The sequence below is a fragment of the Bos indicus genome, chromosome 5, assembly GCF_029378745.1.
Source record: "Bos indicus isolate NIAB-ARS_2022 breed Sahiwal x Tharparkar chromosome 5, NIAB-ARS_B.indTharparkar_mat_pri_1.0, whole genome shotgun sequence".
NCBI classification, from domain to species: domain Eukaryota; kingdom Metazoa; phylum Chordata; class Mammalia; order Artiodactyla; family Bovidae; genus Bos; species Bos indicus.
In genome coordinates this window covers 58,167,029-58,190,195 of record NC_091764.1, presented here as the reverse complement: position 1 = coordinate 58,190,195, position 23,167 = coordinate 58,167,029, and the positions used below count along the sequence as shown (strand labels likewise).

Here is a 23,167-nt window from a genome sequence, read left to right as displayed (position 1 = left end):
TGTTCTTTCAAAAGAATGATGCAATAACAACTAGCACTTTTAACTGAATGTGCTGCTGTTAAAATTTGGCATAACAAATAAGATGATCAACATAAAATACCAATTAAATATTTGTCCAAGCCCATGGACATTGAACACCAAGAATGAACCATAAAGTAAACTAACAGACTCTGAGTGATTGTGACATGTCAAGTTCATCAGTTATAACAAATGTACAGCTCTTGTGGGGGTTGTTGATAATGGAGCAAGGGAAGCTGTGCATATGTGGAGGCAAGAGGTATATGGGACATCTATGTACCTTCCCCTCAATTTTGCTGTGAACACAAAATTGCCCTAAAGACATGTTTTGATTTAAAACACACACCATACATAAATTTTTTAAAATGTAAAGACAAAAAAAATAAATAAAACACACACCAAAAAAGTACTAATAGATTTTTCTTGGTTTTGAAAATGGATCATTTTGGTGTAGGGTGGAGAAGCAAAGAAAGAAGATGTTGGACAGAAAAACCGCAAAAATGACATCCTGGTCCTCCGGGATAAGGGCAAATAAAATCTAGGCCACAAAGCAATATTGTTAAGAAGCTGCATGTCAGATTTATGGCTTTTTAACTTGCTGCTCCTGCTGCTGCTAAGTCGCTTCAGTCGTGTCCGACCCCATAGACGGCCTCCTACCAGGCTCCCCCGCCCCTGGGATTCTCCAGGCAAGAACACTGGAGTGGGTTGCCATTTCCTTCTCCAATGCATGAAAGTGAAAAGTGAAAGTGAAGTCGCTAAGTCATGTCCAACTCTTAGCGGCCTCATGAACTGCAGCCTACCAGGCTCCTTCATCCATGGGATTTTCTAGGCAAGAGTACTGGAGTGGGGTGCCATTGCCTTCTCCATCTCTTTTTAAGTATACTTTCTTTTTCTAATGCTTATTTGTTTGTTTATTAATTTATCTGGCTGCCCTGGTCTTAGTTGCAGCATGTGGGCTCTTCATTGTGGCATGTGGGATGCTGGCATCCCTAGTTCAGTTCAGTTCAGTCACTCAGTCGTGCCCGACTCTTTGCGACCCCGTGAATCGCTGCATGCCAGGCCTCCCTGTCCATCACCAACTCCTGGAGTTCACTCAGACTCACGTCCATCGAGTCAGTGATGCCATCCAGCCATCTCATCCTCTGTCGTCCCCTTCTCCTCCTGGCCCCAATCCCTCCCAGCATCAGAGTCTTTTCCAATGAGTCAACTCTTCACTTGAGGCGGCCAAAGTACTAACCAGGGATAAAATCCAGGACCCCTGCATGCTCAGAGTCTTAACCACTGGACCACCAGAAAGAAAGAAAGAAAAGTGAAGTCGCTCAGTTTGTCTGACTCTTTGCCACCCCATGGACTGTAGCCCACTAGGCTCCTCGGTCCATGGCATTTTCCAGGCATGCATATACTGCAGTGGGTTGCCATTTCCTTCTCCAGGGGATCTTCCTGACCCAGGGATCGAACCCGGGTCTCCCAAATTGTAGGCAGACACATAACCATCTGAGCTACATCCTAAATATACTTCCTATTTGGAGAATCAGAGGTGTAAGATTCACAATAGGTATTTCTTATAAATGTCTCAGTAGGATGTCAAAGTCGCTGTTAACAAACTGATTATTAAGTAAAAGAAAAAAGTGCATGTGAACTGGCTTGCTGGGATATTTCATTCGTATTCTAATATTATGTTCTTATGACATTTGTTTCTTCAGGTGGGTTCACTCTTGACTTGACAGGAGGCAGTGATGAGAAATCATACAATAACAACATTCATCCTCCTGGGACTGACAGATGACCCAAAACTACAAGTTCTGCTTTTTGTATTTTTGTTTCTCACCTACATGTTGAGTGTGGCTGGGAACCTCATCATTATCACCCTCACACTTTTGGATTCCCATCTCAAAATGCCCATGTATTATTTCCTCCGAAATTTCTCTGTCTTGGAAGTCTCATTCACCACGGTCTGTATCCCCAGATTCCTGTATTCTATGGCAACTGGAGATAATACTGTTACCTACAATGCTTGTGCCACCCAATTATTTTTTATTGTCCTCTTTGCAGCAACTGAATTTTTTCTCCTTGCAGCCATGTCTTATGACCGCTACATGGCCATTTGTAAACCCCTGCACTACACCACTATCATGAACAACAGAGTCTGCACTGCCCTCGTTCTCTGCTGTTGGTTGGCTGGCCTGTTGATCATCCTCCCACCTCTTGGCATGGGCCTCCAGCTGGAATTCTGTGACTCGAATGTGATAGACCATTTTGGCTGTGATACATCTCCTATTCTACAGATAACTTGCTCAGACACAGTGTTAATAGAGAGAATTGCTTTGAGTTTTGCTGTGCTGACACTCATTTTTACCTTACTGTGTGTGGTCCTCTCCTATACATACATCGTCAAGACCATTCTAAGATTCCCTTCTGCCCAACAAAGGCAAAAGGCTTTTTCCACCTGTTCTTCCCACATTATTGTGGTTTCCATCACCTATGGCAGCTGCATCTTCATCTACATCAAGCCTTCAGCAAAGGAAGGAGTGGCCTTCAACAAAGTGGTGTCTGTGCTCACAACTTCAGTTGCCCCTTTGCTTAATCCATTCATCTACACACTTCGAAATAAACAAGTGAAAGAGGCCTTTAAAGACACAATAAAACAAGTTGTATTTCTCACAAAGAAGTAAGAGACTATTAGTGTTTTGAGACCAAGGTAAATTAAATTTAAATCTTAATAACTCAGAAGTAACAATTGTGAATTTGCCAAATAAATGGTTTCTTTCTTTTTTTTAATTAAATTTATTTATTTTAATTAGAGGCTAATTACTTTACAATATTGCATTGGTTTTGCCATACATCAACATGAATCCACCACTGGTGTACACGTGTTCCCAATCCTGAAAGCGCCTCCCACCTCCCTCCCCATACCATCCCTTTGGGTCATCCCAGTGCACTATCCCCAAGCTTCCTGTATTCCGCATCAAACCTGGACTGGTGATTTGTTTCTTATATGATATTATACATGTTTCAATGCCATTCTCTCAAATCATTCCATCCCTCCCTCTCCCACAGAGTCCAAAAGACTGTTCTATACATCTGTGTCTCTTTTACTGTCTCACATACAAGGTTGTCATTACAATATTTCTAAATTCCATATATATGTGTTAGTATACTGTATTGGTATTTTTCTTTCTGGCTTACTTCACTCTGTATAATCGGCTCCATTTTCATCCACCTCATTAGAACTAATTCAAATGTATTCTTTTTAATGGCTGAATAATATTCCATTGTGTATATATACCACAGCTTTCTTATCCATTCATCTGCTGATGGACATCTAGGTTGCTTCCATGTCCTGGCTATTATAAACAGTGCTGCGATGAACATTGGGGTACACATGTCTCTTTCAATTCTGGTTTCCTCGGGTGTACGCCCAGCAGTGGGATTGCTGGGTCGTATGGCAGTTCTATTTCCAGTTTTTTAAGGATTCTCCACACTGTTCTCCATAGTGGCTGTACTTGTTTGCATTCCCACCAACAGTGTAAGAGGGTTCCCTTTTCTCCACACCCTCTCCAGCATTTATTGCTTGTAGACTTTTGGATTGCAGCCATGCTGACTGGTGTGAAATGGTACCTCATTGTGGTTTTGATTTGCATTTCTCTGATAATGAGTGATGTTGAGCATCTTTTCATGTGTTTGTTAGCCATCTGTATGTCTTCTTTGGAGAAATGTCTAAAGAACTAAATAGTTCTTTGGGCCATTTTTTGATTGGGTCATTTATTTTTCTGGAATTGAGCTGCAGGAGTTGCTTGTATATTTTTGAGATTAGTTGTTTGTCATTTGCTTCATTTGCTATTATTTTCTCCCATTCTGAAGGCTGTCTTTTCACCTTGCTTAGAGTTTCTTTTGTTGTGCAGAAGCTTTTAATTTTAATTAGATCCCATTTGTTTATTTTTGCTTTTATTTCCAATATTCTGGGAGGTGGGTCATAGAGGATCCTGCTGTGATTTATGTCAGAGTGTTTTGCCTATGCTCTCCTCTAAGAGTTTTATACATCCATTTTGAGTTTATTTTTGTGTATGGTGTTAGAAAGTGTTCTAGTTTCATTCTTTTACAAATGGTTCACCTGTTTTCCCAGCACCACTTGTTAAAGAGATTGTCTTTTCTCCATTGCATATTCTTGCCTCCTTTGTCAAAGATAAAGTGTCCATAGGTGCATGGGTTTATCTCTGGGCTTTCTATTTTGTTCTATTGATCTATATTTCTGTCTTTGTGCCAGTACCATACTGTCTTCCTGACTATGGCTTTGTAGTAGAGCCTGAAGTCAGGCAGGTTGATTCCTCCAGTTCCATTCTTCTTTCTCAAGATTGCTTTGGCTATTCGAGGTTTTTTGTATTTCCATACAAATTGTGAAATTATTTGTTCTAGCTCTGTGAAAAATACCGTTGGTAGCTTGATAGGGATTGCATTGAATCTATAGATTGCTTTGGGTAGTATACTCATTTTCACTATATTGATTCTTCCAATCCATGAACATGGTATATTTCTCCATCTGTTAGTGTCCTCTTTGATTTCGTTCACTAGTGTTTTATAGTCTGTATATAGGTCTTCAGTTTCTTTAGGTAGATATATTCCTAAGTATTTTATTCTTTTCATTGCAATGGTGAACGGAATTGTTTCCTTATTTTCTCTATTTTCTCATTATTAGTATATAGGAATGCAAGGGATTTCTGTGTGCTGACTTTATATCCTGCAACTTTACTATATTCATTGATTAGCTCTAGTAATTTTCTGGTAGAGTCTTTAGGGTTTTCTATGTAGAGGCTCATGTCATTTGCAAAAAGTGAGAGTTGTATTTCTTCTTTTCCAATTTGGATTCCTTTTATTTCTTTTTCTGCTCTGATTGCTGTGGCCTAAACTTCCAAAACTATGTTGAATAGTAATGGTGAGAGTGGGCACCCTTGTCTTGTTCCTGACTTTAGGGGAAATGCTTTCAATTTTTCACCATTGAGGATAATGTTTGCTGTGGGTTTGTCATATATAGCTTTTATTATGTTGAGGTATGTTCCTTCTATTCCTGCTTTCTGGAGAGTTTTTATCATAAATAGATGTTGAATTTTGTCAAAGGCTTTCTCTGCATCTATTGAGATAATCATATGGCTTTTATTTTTCAATTTGTTAATGTGGTGTATTACATTGATTTGCAAATATTGAAGAATCCTTGCATTCCTGGGATAAAGCCCACTTGGTCATGGTGTATGATCTTTTTAATGTGTTGTTGGATTCTGATTGCTAGAATTTTGTTAAGGATTTTTGCATCTATGTTCACCAGTGATATTGGCCTGTAGTTTTCTTTTCTTTTCTTTTTTTTTTTTTTTTTGTGGCATCTTTGTCTGGTTTTGATATTAGGGTGATGGTTGCCTTATAGAATGAGTTTGGAAGTTTACCTTCCTCTGCCATTTTCTGGAAGAGTTTGAGTAGGATAGGTGTTAGCTCTTCTCTAAATTTTTGGTAGAATTCAGCTGTGAAGCCGTCTGGACCTGGGCTTTTGTTTGCTGGAAGATTTCTGATTACAGTTTCAATTTCCGTGCTTGTGATGGTCTGTTAAGATTTTCTATTTCTTCCTGGTTCAGTTTTGGAAAGTTGTACTTTTCTAAGAATTTGTCCATTTCTTCCACGTTGTCCATTTTTCTGGCATATATTGCTGATAGTAGTCTCTTATGATCCTTTGTGTTTCTGTGTTGTCTGTTGTGATCTCTCCATTTCTAATTTATTGATTTGATTTTTCTCCCTTTGTTTCTTGATGAGTCTGGCTAATGGTTTGTTAATTTTATTTATCCTTTCAAAGAACCACCTTTTGGCTTTGTTGATTTTTGCTATGGTCTCTTTTGTTTCTTTTGCATTTATTTCTGCCCTAATTTTTAAGATTTCTTTCCTTCTACTAACCCTGCGGTTCTTCATTTCTTCCTTTTCTAGTTGCTTTAGGTGTAGAGTTAGGTTATTTATTTGACTTTTTTCTTGTTTCTTGAGGTATGCCTCTATTGCTATGAACTTTCCCCTTAGCACTGATTTTACAGTGCAAAACCCCATAGGTTTTGCGTTGTTGTGTTTTCATTTTCATTCACTTCTATGCGTATTTTGATTTCTTTTTTTATTTCTTCTGTGATTTGTTGGTTATTCAGCAGCGTGTTGTTCAGCCTCCATATGTTGAAATTTTTAATAGTTTTTCTCCTGTAATTGAGATCTAATCTTACTGCATTGTGGTCAGAAAAGGTGCTTGGAATGATTTCAACTTTTTTGAATTTACCAAGGTGAGATTTATGGTCCAGGATGTGATCTATCCTGGAGAAGGTTCCGTGTGCCCTTGAGAAAAATGTGAAATTAATTGTTTGGGGGTGAAATGTCCTATAGATATCAATTAGGTCTAACTGGCCTATTGTATCATTTAAAGTTTGTGTTTATTTGTTAATTTTCTATTTAGTTGTTCTATCCATAGGTGTGATTGGGGTATTAAAGTCTCCCACTATTATTGTCTTATTGTTAATTTCCCCTTTCATACTTGTTAGCATTTGTCTTACATATTCCGGTGCTCCTATGTTGGGTGCATATATATTTATAACTGTTATATCTTCTTCTTGGATTGATCCTTTGATCATTATGTAGTGTCCTTCTTTGTCTCTTTTCACAGCCTTTGTTTTAAAGTCTATTTTATCTAATATGAATATTGCTACTCCTGCTTTGTTTTGATCCCTATTTGCATGGAATATCTTTTTACAGCCCTTCACTTTCAGTCTGTATGTGTCCTTTGTTTTGAGGTGGGTCTCTTGTAGACAACATATGTAGGGGTCTTGTTTTTGTATCCATTCAGCCAGTCTTTGTCTTCTGGTTGGGGCATTCAACCCATTTACGTTTAAGGTAATTATTGATAAGTATGATCCCGTTGCCATTTACTTTATTGTTTTTAGTTCGAGTTTATACACCGTTTTTGTGTCTCCTGTCTAGAGAATATCCTTTAGCATTTGTTGGAGAGCTGGCTTGGTGGTACTGAATTCTCTCAGCTTTTGCTTTTCTGTAAAACTTTTGATTTCTCCTTCATATTTGAATGAGATCCTTGCTGGGTACAGTAATCTGGGCTGTAGGTTATTTTCTTTCATCACTTTAAGTATGTCTTGCCATTCCCTCCTGGCCTGAAGAGTTTCTATTGAAAGATCAGCTGTTATCCTTATGGGAATCCCCTTGTGTGTTATTTGTTGTTTTTCCATTGCTGCTTTTAATATTTGTTCTTTGTGTTTGGTCTTTGTTAATTTGATTAATTTGTGTCTTGGGGTGTTTCACCTTGAGTTTATCCTATTTGGGACCCTCTGGGTTTCTTGGACTTGGGTGATTATTTCCTTCCCCATTTTAGGGAAGTTTTCAACGATTATCTCCTCATGTATTTTCTCATGGTCTTTTTTTTTTTTTTTTTTTTTTTTTTGTCTTATTCTTCTGGGATTCCTATGACTCGAATGTTGGAGCATTTAATATTGTCCTGGAGGTCTCTGAGATTGTCTTCATTCTTTTAATTCGTTTTTCTTTTTTCCTCTCTGATTCATTTATTTCTACCATTCTATCTTCTAATTCACTAATCCTATCTTCTGCCTCTGTTGTTCTACTATTTGTTGCCTCCAGAGTGTTTTTTATCTCATTTTTTGCATTATTCATTATATATTGACTCTTTTTTATCTCTTCTAGGTCCTTGTTAAACCTTTCTTGCATCTTCTCAATCCTTGTCTCCAGGCTATTTATCTGTGATTCCATTTTGATTTCAAGATTTTGGATCATTTTCACTATCATTATTCGGAATTCTTTATCAGGTAGATTCCCTATCTCTTCCTCTTCTGGTTGGTTTGGTGGGCATTTATCCTGTTCCTTTACCTGCTGGGTATTCCTCTGTCTCTTCATCTTGTTTATATTGCTGAGTTTGGGGTGTCCTTTCTGTATTCTGGCAGTTTGTGGAGTTCTCTTTATTGTGGAGTTTCCTCACTGTGAGTGGGGTTGTATAGGTGGCTTGTCAAGGTTTTTTGTTTAGGGAAGCTTGTGTCGGTGTTCTTGTGGGTGGAGCTGTATTTCTTCTCTCTGGAGTGCAATAAAGTGTCTAGTAACGAGTTATGAGATGTCAATAGTTTTGGAGTAACTTTGGGCAGCCTGTATATTGAAGCGCAGGGCTGTGTTCCTGTGTTGCTGGAGAATTTGTGTGATATGTCTTGCTCTGGAACTTGTTGGCCCTTTGGTGGTGCTTGGTTTCAGTGTAGGTATGGTTGCGTTTGATGAGCTCCTATCGATTAATGTTCCCTGGAGTCAGGTGTTCTCTGATGTTCTCAGGATTTGGACTTAATCCTCCTGCTTCTGGTTTTCTGTCTTATTTTTACAGTAGTCTCAAGACTTCTCCTTCTATACAGCACCATTGATAAAACATCTTTTGAAGACAATGGCCTGCTTTTCTGGATGCCTGATGTCCTCTGCCAGCATTCAGAAATTGTTTTGTGAAATTTACTCAGCGTTTAAATGTTCTTTTGATGAATTTGTGGGGGAGAAAGTGGTCTCCCCCACCTATTCCTCCACCATCTTCAAATAAATGGTTTCTTTATATTCTGCAGATTCATCAAGCTAATCCAACCCCAGCAAGATTTTTCTCTTATAATACAAAAGCCAAAATAAAGCTTTTTCTTCTCTTCTTCAAGCTTATTTCATTCAGTATGTTTTTTTCAATTAATGCATGTTCCAGAGACCAGATTTCCCAAAATAACCCATGTCATAAAAAAGAAATTTAAATAAATAAAATTATATTTCTGATCATATGGCCATCTCATGATACAGAATATAAATTCCCAGAGAGCATTTCTCACTCATTGGGAAGACTTCAATATCTAATACTCATTGGGAAGATACTTCCAGTATCTAGTGTTCAATTGTACAAGAGTCATTAGTCATTAAAGATTCTTTACCAAAGCTTTAAAAATGATCTTTAAAATACTAAAACTCTTTCTCATTTTAAAATGTTTATTTTTCAGGAATGAGTAGACAGTATTAATAGAGAAAATTCAAAATCAGTGAAGATAATTATATTCTTTCTTTTAAATCAATTTATATACAAAAATATTTCTGCTGACCTTTCTAAAAATTATTTGGCTGTACTACATCCTGAAATACATGATTACAGAAGAGACATAAAAAGACTTCCAAAAGCTGGAGACTTCTACTGACATTACCAATAATGGTGCTTCGACATAGACCCAAGAAGAACAAGCCCTGAATTTAGGATAAGATAAGTAAATCTTAGTTAATTAAGTTCTCCAGTATCTAAACTTTTATTATCCCTTGATTTAAGGAGAAAGTTATAAATTAGGAGGGTTGATAAAAACATCAAAAAGTTCATGATTTAGGAAGGATATTCTAAGGAGTGTTTTGTTGCTTATCCTAGACTACTGAAGATAAAATCCAGGTATAGTGTGAAAAAAGTAATAGACTTACAGAAGATAGAAATGGTAAAACAGGTAACAGTTACACAAGGACCTTGGATCAAATGATTAAAAATCTTTCTATTAAATGGCAATGACAGTCTTTGTAGTTCTGCACTTGTGAAAATAAAATTTTTTGCTTTCATAATATTATCTATGTTTATTAACCATCACCTCATTGCTAAAATGTACTTTTTATTTCTATATTTTAATTGTTCTTTACATGATAATGGCCATAGCATGAGTGTAAGCTTCTTCTATACTTCAAAAATATTCAGGGAAAATGGGACTCTATTCTCCAAGACCTTTCTTCTTTTTCCATTTAAAATTTCTAAAACACCAAGAGTCCATACTGATACAAACAAATGATGGAATAAATTAACAAAGGAGGGAGAAATATTGTGCAGAAGGATACCAAATAGTTCATATAGATACTCCTCTTATAGAGGAGAAACTGACAAACACTACAGCAGTCAGATAATCCAGATCAACACCATAAATCATGTTGATAGTATGTATCCTTGACAGCATGTGAAAAAAAAATGTCACTTTACCTCTGTGGTCTTCTTCCCAATCTTGTCAGACAACTTCCAATAGTGGGCATCTTATATTAATAAAATATCTAACCAGCAACCCTCAAAGCTGCCAGAGTTTTCAAATATAAGAAAGTCTGAGAAACTCTCACAGGTAAGAGGAGCCTAAGGAGATCTGAACACTAAATGTAGCATAGTGTCCTAGATGAGGTCATGGAATAGAAAAAACAATAAAAATAAAAATACCTGTGTAAGCTAAGGAAATCTGAATAAACTGTGGACTTTATTTAATAATAATGTATCAGTACTAGTTCATTGGGCTTCCCTGATAGTTCAGTTGGTAGAGAATCCACCTGTATGTATGGCAAAACCAATACAATATTGTAAAGTAATTAACCTCCAATTAAAATAAATAAATTTATATTAAAAAAAATAATAATCCACCTGCAAAATAGGAGCCCCAGGTTTGATCCCTGGGTTGGGAAGATCCCCTGGAGAAGGTAATGGTTACCCATTCCAGCATTCTTGTCTGAAGAATTCCAAGGAGAGAGGAGTCTGGTGGGCTGCACTTCATGGGGTTACAAAGAGCTAGACACGACTAAGTGACTATCACTTTTATTATAGTAACTTTATTCATTATAGTCCTAAATTGCTTCCCTTGTGGTTCAGCTGGTAAAAAAATCCACCTGCAATGCAGAAGAGCTGGGTTTGATCTCTGAGTTGGGAAAATCCCCTGGAGAAGAGATAGGCTACCCACTCCAGTATTCTTGGGCTTCCCTTGTAGCTCAGCTGAGAAAGAATCTGCCTGAAATGTGGGAGACCTGGGTTCAATCCCTGGGTTGGGAAGATCACATGAAAAAAAGAAAGGCTGCCCACTTCAGTATTCTGGCCTGGAGAATTCCAAGCACAGTATGGGGAATCACAAAGAGTTGGACACGACTGTGAGACTGACTTTCACTTTTTCACTAGTTCATTAATGGTAACAAATGCATCATCCTAATGTAAGATTTTAAAAGGATAATTTGGGTATATAGTATATAGGAATCACCCTTACTATCTACTCTGTGGGAGCTCAGTTATGTCTTACTCTTGGTAACCCTACAGACTGTAGCCCTCCAAGCTCCTCTCTCCATGGGAGTCTCCAGGAAAGAATACTGGAGTTGGCTGCTACATCCTTCTCTGGGGGATCTTCCCAACCCAGGGATCGAACCCATGTTTCTTACATCTCCTGACATGGGAGGCGGGTTCTTTACCACTAGGGCCACCTGGGAAGCCCACTACCTTCTCCATTTTCCTATAAATCTAAAATGTTCTCTTTTTTTTAAGTTCTTAAAAAAATAAAATCTATTTAAAAATAAATATAAATCCTCAAGTTAAATAGCAACTATTTCTCCATGCTGAGAAAAATCCGTGGAGACTTAAGTGATGGATTTGAATGAAGACATAAAGATGTGTTTTGCCAGCCACTCAATCAAAAGACCCCTCCCAACTCCATTGTTCTGTCTCTCATTCTTCTCCTTAGTCTCCTGATGACCTGTATTTGATGCTCTCATTGCAATTTTGTTACCAATCTCTCTGGGATGACTTGTCTTAAACATCTACTTAACTTTGTTCTTGGAGAGGGCAACAAAATGTCTTTATTAGTCCCTCAGAACCAGGATCCCTAAGGAATGTATTGTTTCTCAGCACAATTGATCCCAAAGTGGCTGTTCTGAAGAGAGAGAAAATATGTTACTTTGGATGTTTAAGAACCTCTAAAAAGTTAATGATAGTGCAATGGTAAAGAATACATTTGCCAATGCAGGAGACACAAGAGATGCCGCTTTGATTCCTGGGATGGGAAGCTCCCCTGGAGCAGGAAACGGCAACCCACTCCAGTATTCTTGCCTGGGAAATCCCATGGACAGAGGAGCCTGGCAGGCTACAGTTCATGGGATCGCAAGAGTCAGACATGACTGAGCAACTGAGTATGCATGTCTTGATCTACAGTCTGTGCATATGATGGAAGCACAATACTACTTTCTATTCTGGCAGGACCAATAAGGGGACAGAACCCACCTTAGACTCAGAAAAGATTAGAAAAGTGGAAAAGTAAGCAGAGAAAAGTGGAAAAGTAAGCAGAGAGCATTTCTTTAAGAAAACTGGATCGACAAATATAAGAGTCTGTCTTTTAAAATTCTTTGGGTTAATAGTTCCACCTGGGCAAAATGTTTTATGCAAATATAAAAATTAGAAATAATTAATGATATTTGCTGGCATTAATACTAGATGAAAGCAAAGTATAAGTTTCTTACAGAGTTTCAGTCTGGATGACTGGAATTATACTGCTCTTGACACAAATAGGCAATTAACATGGAGAATCAGCATTGTGCTTTTTGATCATTTCTCCAAATTGGTCTTTCCATCTTCTTTCAAGATTCTTACTTCTTAAATCCACATTCCTACTTTTTCCAGAATAATCTTCAATAAATGAATTTAAGCTTTTCACATTCCTCAAAAAAATTCATCAGTGCCTCCTTGAGGACAGATTTTAGTCAAATCTTAAGATAGGACTCTAGGACTTTAGTACATCCAGTGTAAAAATTCTTTTTCACTGTCCTCTTCTAATATTTCAGGCCTTCTGTACAGTCAACATGAGATCATGCAGCAGAATTTCTGCAATGCAGTTTCTTCAGTCTAGAAGATCCATCCATTTTTGAAAAATAATTGCTAACATAAAATTATAAATGAACTATACCTCAATAAAAAGAATTTTAATAAATAAAAATAACTGCTTTATTGATATATAATTCACAAACTATAAAATTCATCCTTTTTTAATTGAAAGATTCTTTAAATTCTATAATGCTTTACAATTTTCAAAAATTCCACACATATGCTTTCATATAATCCTGTAATAATCTTTCTTTTCCTTTCCCTCTCCTTACTGGTAACCACTAGTTTGTACTCTATATCGCAGAAGTAGAAAACAAGCTTATGGCTCTAGCAGAGTGAAAAAGGAGTAGGGCTAAATTGGGAGATTGTGATTGACATATATACCTTACTATATACATAAAATAGATAACTAATAAGGACCTACTGTATAACACAGGAAACTCTACTGAAAATTCTATAATGGCCTATATGGGAAAAGAATCTAAAAAAGAGTGGATATATGTATGTATATAACTGAGTCACTTTGCTGTACAGCAGAAACTAACACAACATTGTAAATCAACTATGAAAGTGTTAGTCACTCAGTCCTATCTGACTCTTTGCAATCCCAGGGACTATAGCCCACCAGGCTCCTCCATCCATGGATTTTCCCAAGCAAGAATTCTAGGCTGGGTTGCATTTCTTTCTCCAGGAGATCTTCCCAACTCAAGGATCGAACACAGAGTCTCCTGTGTCTACTGCAGTGACAGGTGGATTGTTTACCATCTGAGTCACCAGCGAAGCCATAAATAAATCAGTCTGGCTTCCCTCAGGGAATTTTGAGCAGCTTCTCTCCTAAATTCATCTGAACTATCTCTAGGCCATGTGGAGAGAATCAAGTCTTTTGACTTTTCATCTGATTCTTTTTGTTTTGCGGATGACCTGTTGTTGCATCTTCCTTTCTCCAAAGACACACCTCCCCCTGATGTATGATGAAAACTATTATACAGAGTGAAGTAAGCCAGAAGGAAAAACACCAATAAAGTATACTAACCCATATATATGGAATTTAGAAAGATGGTAACAATAACCCGGTGTACGAGACAGCAAAAGAGACACTGATGTATAGAACAGTCTTATGGACTCTGTGGGAGAGGGAGAGGGTGGGAAGATTTGGGAGAATGACATTGAAACATGTAAAATATCATATAAGAAATGAGTTGCCAGTCCAGGTTCGATGCACGATACTGGATGCTTGGGGCTAGTGCACTGGGACGACCCAGAGGGATGGTATGGGGAGGGAGGAGGGAGGAGGGAGGAGGGTTCAGGATGGGGAACACAGGTATACCTGTGGCGGATTCATTTTGATATTTGGCAAAACTAATACAATTATGTAAAGTTTAAAAATTAAATTAAATTAAAAAATTTTAAAAATAAAGGTAAAAGAAAAAAGAAAACTATTTCAAAGAATTTCTTCAAATTCAATACACTGTAGATTAATTAGTGACTTTTGAACCTGGGCTCCCAACGGAACCTTGAGTTTGTTTAGTCTGTTTTTCCCTCCACATCTGTGGTGGACTCAGCAGATATAACTAATCCTGTTCTTATAAATGTAAATTTTAAGAGGAAACCTGTCTCCCTGTTTGAAAAGGCCAAAATCTCAATTTCTCAAACTGGAGAGAGTTGCAATCAGTTTCCACAGTCTTTCCATCTCCTCAGTTAACCATAATTCAGTTCAGTGCAGTGCAGTCACTCAGTCGTATCTGACTCTGCAACCCCATGAACCGTAGCACACCAGGCCTCCCTGTCCATCACCAATTTCCGGAGTTCACCCAAACTCATGGGCATCGAGTCAGTGATGCCATCCGACCATCATCCTCTGTCGTCCCCTTCTCCTTCTGCCCTCAATCTTTCCCAGCATCAGAGTCTTTTCAGAATACATGAACATTTTTTCCTACTGATAGAGTGGAACCATAAAACTGAATTTTTTTTTTAATTCCTTAAAAGGAGAGGTGACTAGAAATTAATAGGCATTGGTTACTGACGAGAACATTCTCACAGAATTTTTGTGAAATACTAATGTGAGGTACACACAAATAATGTGGTGAAGTCTACACTTACTTGCCTTCAGTCATCCATTCTTGTCTAGCTTTGAGTCACATGAAGGACTTTTGTGATTAAAGTACACGCAGAAGCCATGAAGGACCATCAAAGAGGTGAGTATAATCAAGCTGATATTTTTATCAGCATAATGACTTTAGCAGAAGACTGTAATTTGGGACAAGCTGCTATAGCAAAAATGATCGGCAAGTCTAACAAGCAAATAAGAGAAACATTACTTTGTAGAGAAAAGAGTGGAAGTTGGAAGGGGTTGTTTCATATGAAATTCCTTGTAAGGAAAGTGAGTTTATTTTTTAATTTTATTGAAGTATAGTTGATTTACAATGTTGTGTAGTTTCTTCTGTACAGTAAAGTGACTCCATTATACACGTATATATTCTTTTACATATTCTTTTCCATTATGATTTGTCAAATGATATTTAGTATAGTTCTCTGTGCTGTAGAGTTGGTCCATTTGTTTATCCATAGATCCACTGTTTATCTACCCTATATATAATAGTTTGCCTCTGTAATCCCAAATCCCATTCCTTCCCTTCCTTACCCACTGCTCTTCAGCAACCACAAGTCTGTCCTTGGTAAGGAAAGGAGTTCAATAAATAAATAAATAATAAGTAAATAAGTATAGTGCAGTAGTTTCCATTGGCTGCGCCTGTTGCTGGGAAAGGAAAACTCTTCCTGTCAGGGTCTGTGATTGATGTCAAGTTGTAGTCTGTGAAGGTTCTTCCTTCTGGCCTTCTGCCTCCATTTTAAATGAAGTTTCCTTCAACTTATTTCACAGCATTCTGTTTCCTTCATCCTGTATCATTGCTCTCCTCTGTTGACATATTTGTTTTTGAATAATTAAACTTTACAACTGTGAAGTATAATAAAATTTGTTCTGTAAGTTTGTTGATTTTGACAGATATTCACCACTCAAAACTACTGGACTCAAATTTAGGTACTAAATAACGTTGACAATATTTCAGAAGAAGAATCAACAGATAGTTCTGAGATATTGCCTTGTCCTATGACGTGACATGATCTTGCACAAGATCTTTGAATAATGTTCATGAAAGGGAGAAGGGTTAAGAACCAAGACATATGATTTATAGAGGATACAGTCAATAGGAAAAGTTCCAAGAAAGCCCTTTCCTCTCAATCTGATGACAATGTCTCAGATTGTCGTCATTGTCTCTCATTGTTCTCCACTACACAATCTAAATCTCCAAGCTGAGAATATAATCTTCTTTAATGAGCTTTATATTTTATAACACATTTGTCCACATGTATGTAAACACATTAGGCTATTGGTCAATGAATACATTAAGTTAGGACATTTCTATGCTACTGCACAGGAGTTTATTAATTATTTCCCAGATGAAGTTGAGATATCAAAAAAGTAACTACTGACAGGGAAAAAATAAGAAAGTTTTCAGGGACCAAAGAATAGTCCAGGGCAAGGTATCATATGAGGCTACCTGAAGCCAGAATCAAAAATAAGAGATAGAATCAGGTAGATAAGATGGAAAGACAGTTGGGGGTCAGAGATTTGACCTTGCACATGAAGTCTCCTATGATCAGTCCCTGAGTGACTGTATTACCTAGAATGGAAGCAGCTAGCAGATAACAAAAAACATTTCATGTCCCCATAATACCATCTGAAAATCAGGTGCATCTGAAAACTCTGCAAATGAACACAGTCCATTCCCTCACTGTGGAGGGCAAAGCCATGTTTCCTTAGACTCAGGGGAAACCCACCTCAAGGCTCTTTGTGGGAAATATTTTACAACAACCAAGTGAAAACCATTCTTGCAAAAAAACTAGTTGGTGTTTACTGGGAGGATCCTGTTCTAAAAGGGAAAAATCAGGAGCCCTGGAGACAGAGTACAGATGGGAAACATTTGAATAGCTAGAGTGTGATTAATCATAGGTTTTAAAGAGCAATTGTCTCCCTACTACTGGTCCCAATTCACATTCAATTAGTTAACTGACATTTACTTTGGTCAAACAGGCAGAAGTGGCATCATATAAAAGATTGATTCTCGACTCAAAAAAAAAACAGGGGAAATGAGAACATGGAGAAGTCAGTTATCCATGTCCTCCCATCTGCCCAATAATGAAAAGCTATACACAGGTAAAGTGGAAGGAAGTTTCAAGGGCAGTATTCTTAAATGTTTAAGAACTGAATCTCTGGAATCAAATTATTTGTCTTCATATCCCCACTTTACCATACCTTTGATCGATTGGTAACCTAGATGGATAATTTAGGTTCCCTAATACTTATGAGGAGCTTCATTCAAGGCTCACCAGTAAAGAATCCACCTGCCAACGCAAGAGACACAGGTTCAATCCCTGGGATGGGAAGATCCCTTAGAGAAAGAAATGGTAACCCATTCCAATATTGTTGCCTGGGAAATTCCATGGACAGAGAAGCCTGGCAGACTACAGTTCATGGGGTCACAAAGAGTCAGATACAACTTAGCAACTAAACAACAATACTTACTCCTCATCTTCAAAGTGTGAATTACAGTACTACAGACTGCAGAGAGTTACTACACTCAGTTCAGTTCAGTCACTCAGTCGTGTCCAACTCTTTGCGACCCCATGAACCACAGCATGTCAGGCCTCCCTGTCCATCACCAACTCCCAGAGTCCACCCAAACCCATGTCCATTGAGTTGGTGATGTCATCCAACCATCTTATCCTCTGTCATCCCCTTCTCCTCCTGCCCTCAATCTTTTCCAGCATCAGGGTCTTTTCCAATGAATCAGCTCTTCGCATCAGGTAGACAAAGTATTGGAGTTTCAGCTTCAATATCAGTCCTACCAATGAACACCCAGGACTGGTCACTTTTAGGATGGACTGGTTGGATATCCTTGCAGTCCAAGGGACTCTCAAGAGTCTTCTTCAACACCACAGTTCAAAAGAATCAATTCTTCAGCACTCAGCCTTCTTCACATTCCAACTCTCACATCCATACATGACCACTGGAAAAACCATAGCCTTGACTAGATGGACTTTTGTTGGCAAAATATCTCTGCTTTTTAATATGCTGTCTAGGTTGGTCATAACTTTTCTTCCAAGGAGTAAGTGTCTTAATTTATGGCTGCAGTCAACATCTGCAGTGATTCTGGAGCCCAAAAAAATAAAGTCTGACACTGTTTCCACTGTTTCCCCATCTATTTCCCATGAAGTGATGGGACCGGATGCCATGGTCTTAGTTTTCTGAATGTTGAGCTTTAAGCCAACTTTTTCACTCTCCTCTTTCAATTTCATCAAGAGTCTCTTCTTCACTTTCTGCCATAAGGGTGGTGTCATCTGCACATATGAGGTTTTTTATATTTCTCCCGGCAATCTTGATTCCAGCTTGTTCTTCCTCCAGCCCAGCATTTCTCATGATGTACTCTGCATATAAGTTAAATAAGCAGGGTGACAATATACAGCCTTGATGTACTCCTTTTCCTATTTGGAACCAGTCTGTTGTTCCATGTCCAGTTCTAACTGTTGCTTCCTGACCTGCATACAGGTTTCTCAAGAGGCAGGTCAGGTGGTCTAGTATGTTGAGATAAACTATGTAATGTGTTTAACACTACATCTGGCACCTAGTTTATGAAATGTTAGCTGTTAGCCTAATAAAATTTGGAAGTTAATTTGAAGGAAGAAAAATGGACTTCCTTATCCAGAAGCATCTTTTCTATGGTTGAAATTTATTATCAGAAATATACTTTCCAATTAAAACAAAATATCTCTGGAATCAATAGTTCAAAATATTTTGAGTTTTTTAAAAACTTAATGAAGCTTTTGAAAATTTAATATTAACCATGTCTGACTTTACAACAAGAAAGCTATTAGAAAGAAGCTTTCTGAATAAGAAGACACCCTCACTAAGTGGTTAACCTTTCACATAATAAGTAATTCACTTACTAAGTTTTCCAGAGAATTTTAGAGACCAAGAAACCGAAATATGCAAACTAGTAATTGTTGGAAGCTAGAGAACACTTTAGAGTTAGAAAATCTGAATATCACAAAACAGATTCCTAAAACTTTTTTCCCACACTTTTATAGAAAAGAAAATATATAATTAAGATTCAGGAGACAAATTTATTTTCTTGCCAATTATGAGACAGTTATGCCTATATTTCCAACAATTTGTTCTCAACATCAGAATTAGAGGACTGAACAAAATGGTTGACAGTATCAGCTGATTTAAAATTGTATCGATCTGTTCATAATTTATAAATAACATTTTTATATAAAGGGGACTGGTATTCATTAAGTTTGAGTGCTTTTTTAATAAACAAAGAGATAAAAGGAAATAAATAAGAGTGTGGAAGAGACAGCTAAGTTTGCAGCACAGTCTGAATGAGGTTTTCTGATTTGGCAGAAGGTTTTGAAAGGTCAGGGTACCAGGACAAGTCCAGAAGATAACTTAAAGTTATGTGCATGTGTAGAGTGAGTTCAAAAAGAGGTGAATGGATTAAGAAATATGGTCAGCATGTTATACCACAAACTACTAACAGTAAATGACAAACCTAAGTACTTCTTTCTCTCTTGGAAAGAAGAGATCATACTCTGTGCTACATATATGAAGATCTCTATTAATAATTAGACTTTCCAAGGAAGCACTACTTGTGAGACTCCAGAAGTCCTCAAAGTAAAAGTGGATAGAAAAGTTTATGGAAGTCTGGGAAATAAATTAAGGAGGATAGAACTATGATCACAGTGAAGGAAAGAATGGAAAGGGTACCAAACTTCACTTAACCAAAGAGGGAAAGTAAGAGACTTCCCTGGTGGTCCAGTGGTTGAGAATTTGCCTTCTAATGCAGGGAATGCAGGTTCAACCCCTGGTAAGGGAACAAAGAGCCCATATGTCGTTGTTGTTTAGTTGCTAAGTCATGTCTGACTCTTTTGCAACTCGCCAGGCTCCTCTGTCCATTGGGCTTCCCAGGTGAGAAGACTGTACTGGAGTGAGTTGCCATTTCCTTCTCCAGGGGATCTTCCCAATTCAGGGATCAAACCCAGGTCTCCTGCATTGGCAGGTGGATTCTTTACCACTGACCCACCAGAGAAGCCCAAGATCCCACATGCCACAGGGTAACTAAGCCTGCATGCCACAACTAGAAAGGCCTGAAAGCCATCAACTAGTGAGCCTGTGTATTCCAAAGCCCGTGTTCTGCAAGAAGAGAAGCCTGCAGGCTGCAGTGAAGATACAGCGCAGCCAAAAACAAACAAAACCAAAGAGAGAAAGCACTTAGCACACACAACTCCTTTTTAAGGGAAAAAGAAGAGTGAAAATACTCAGCCTTTATTTAGTATTAATAATGTCCCTAAAACTATGCTAAGAACCTTGGGTTTAATCTTACTTAATTCTCACCATAATTCAATGAGGCACATGATATTAATATTTGCACTTTTGGGGTGATGAAATAAAGAAAGCAGAGGGCGGCAGATCCATTATTTGGTTCATTACCCAGACCATTACCATAATCTGACTGATTCCAATACCCCAGTCCTTCACCATCACCATTTACAAAATGACCCAGGTAACTGAACTCTGCCGATTCAGGAATTACCTTTCCTGAAGTCTCAACCAAACTCCTAGAGAAGAATTGGGAATGGGGGTAGACTCAAGGGCTGGAACAGAATTCAGTCCTATAGCAGCTCATTTCCACAAAATATTTCTGCACATTAATCTTAATAATGTACAATTTTTTGTCTGATTTACTCTTGGGCCAAGGCAAAGACACCTGGTGTCAGTTGAGGAGAGGGGCTTCCCGGGTGGTTCAGTGGTAAAGAATCCATCTGCCAATGCAGGAGCCATGGGAGAGGTTCAATCCCTGGGTTGAGGAGATCCCTTGGGGGAGGAAATGGCAACCCACTCCAGTATTCTTGCCTGACAAATCCCGTGGACAGAGGAACCTGGCGGGCTACAATCCATGGGGTCACAAAGAGTCAGACAAGACTTAGTGACTGAGCAAGCATGCACCCATGCCAGTTGAAGGGACTCAGGTAAAAGTGATCTCTTTACCCTTGATGCCAAAAATAGCTTCAATAAGTTTCAAGACATTATGGGAGGTAATTAAGACTATATGGAAATAGATGAATGATGTTTCAGTTAAAGGGAAATCAGCCAACTTATTTCCATGTATAAAATGCTTGGTCCTTCTTATTGACTTGAAAAATATTTATTTAACTCTTCCTGAGTGCCAGGCATGTTGCAAGGCAATCCACTGAGAATAGTGAGCAAAACAAACATGATCTGTGTTCTTGTGTGTCTTGCAGTGGGGTAAGAGAAAAATGAGAAGAAGTTTAAAAGAAAAATACATAATTGCAAATAGCAAAGGTGTGCCATAAGATAAACAGTGATGTTCTGAAAACCCCAAGTTCACAGGTTTGTTTAGGAGAGCATAGGCCCTCCTCTCTGAAGCTGGACGAACTAAAAAAGGGCACGCTAAATGGGACCTGCCAAGTGAGAGAAAGAGTAGAAAAACTGAGGTTGGAGAGAGATAAGGGAGCCAGGTCACATGGGAATTTTCAGGCCAAAGTGAGAATTTCACTTTAATTCCAAGTTCAGAAGGAAACCAGGGAAGAAACTGAAACCAGGAAATGACATAGTTCAATGTATCAGCTTAAAAGAGCATTCTGGTTAATATGTAGAAGATGCCTCGTTTTGTTTTATCTAGTTTTGAAAGTAAAGAGAGTTGAAAAGCAATCTTTTTTTCTTTGCAACTGTTAAATGAGCATGTTTGGCTGTGGAATTCAGAAAAGACAGGGAGTGATAGAAAAAGCTTTAGGAACATCCCACCTTTCATTATAGTCAACTCTGTTTACATTCCACTGAAAGAAGATACACAGTATTTATGACCAGAAGGATTATTGGCATTCATTCTGAAGTCTTGTATAGAATAATAATAACATAACCATATATGGTGTTGATTATATTTCAGATAATTTTCTAAGTGGTTTAAACATATTGACTCATTTATTCCTTTAACAACACTATGCAATAAATTCAGTTAATCTCCATGGAATTATTCTCCCATATGAAGAAAATGATATACAGAGACTAATAGTTTGTCTAAAGTCTTGTGGTAAATAATGATAATTTGAGCCCAGAAAATTAGGCTCCAGAGTCCATGCCCCAAGCCAATGTGTTGTGCTGCCTCTCTGGGGTCTTTATATCATTCATGATAAATAATGCTTTTGCCTTTACGTTTTCCTTTTCTACATGACTGATGTCATCTGAAAGAGGTTCATTTTCTAGAAGGCTAAAATCTGGGAGTCCTTGTATCACAGACTTAACAGATCAGATCAGATCAGTCACTCAGTCGTGTCCAACTCTTTGCAACCCCATGAATCGCAGCACGCCAGGCCTCCCTGTCCATCACCAACTCCCGGAGTTCACTGAGACTCATGTCCATCAAGTCAGTGATGCCATCAAGCCATCTCATCCTCTGTCGTCCCCTTCTCCTCCTGCCCCCAATCCCTCCCAACAATGGCACCCCACTCCAGTACTCTTGCCTGGAAGATCCCATGGGCGGAGGAGCCTGGTAGGCTGCAGTCCGTGGGGTCGCTAAGTCGGACAAGACTGAGCGACTTCACTTTCACTTTTCACTTTCATACTTGGAGAGGGAAATGGCAACCCACTCCAGTGTTCTTGCCTGGAGAATCCCAGGGATGGTGGAGCCTGATGGGCTGCCGTCTATGGGGTCGCACAGAGTCGGACACGACTAAAGTGACTTAGCAGTAGCAGCAGCAATATCACTTTGGCTGTGATGCTGCTCCCATCCTGAAGATTACTTGCTCAGACACAGAGTTCCTAGAGTGATTCTTCTTGGTCCTGACTGTGTTGAGACTCATTTTCAACCTTGGTGTGTGTAATCATGTCCTATACATACATCATCAGGACCATTCTCAGATTCCCTTCTGCCCAGCAAAGGAAAAAGGCTTTTTCTACATGTTCTTCCCATATAATTGTGGTTTCTATCACTTATGGAAGCTGCATTTTCATCTACATCAAACCACATGCAAAAGAAGCAGTTGCTATGAATAAGGTTGTGTCATTGCTAACAACTTCAATTGCCCCCATAATGAATCCTTTCATTTATACTTTGAGGAACAAGCAAGTGGTACAAGCTCTCAAAGATATGATTAAAAGGGTTGCATCTATTTCAAAGAACTAAGATTAGTGAACTTAAAAGATTAAAGTGTAAAACAACTTCCTATAATTTTAACAGTTTTATTGAGATGTAATTTAACTATTATAAAATTCACAAATTTTCATTGTACCATTGAATACACTCAAGTAAGTTAATAGAGCTGTCCAATCGCCACTATAATCCATTCTAGAACATTTCCATCACCCCAAATATTTTTCTGATGACCATCGGCAGTCAGTCA

At 38.2% G+C, this 23,167-nt stretch overlaps 1 protein-coding gene across 1 annotated transcript; it reads left to right on the top strand.

Moving 5' to 3' along the window:
• The first annotated feature begins 1,754 nt into the window (after positions 1-1,754).
• Positions 1,755-2,690, top strand: LOC139182994 (olfactory receptor 6C2-like). The gene has a single exon (XM_070788716.1). The coding sequence runs from the start codon at positions 1,755-1,757 to the stop codon at positions 2,688-2,690; it is 936 nt and encodes a 311-aa protein (XP_070644817.1).
• The last annotated feature ends 20,477 nt before the right edge of the window (positions 2,691-23,167 follow it).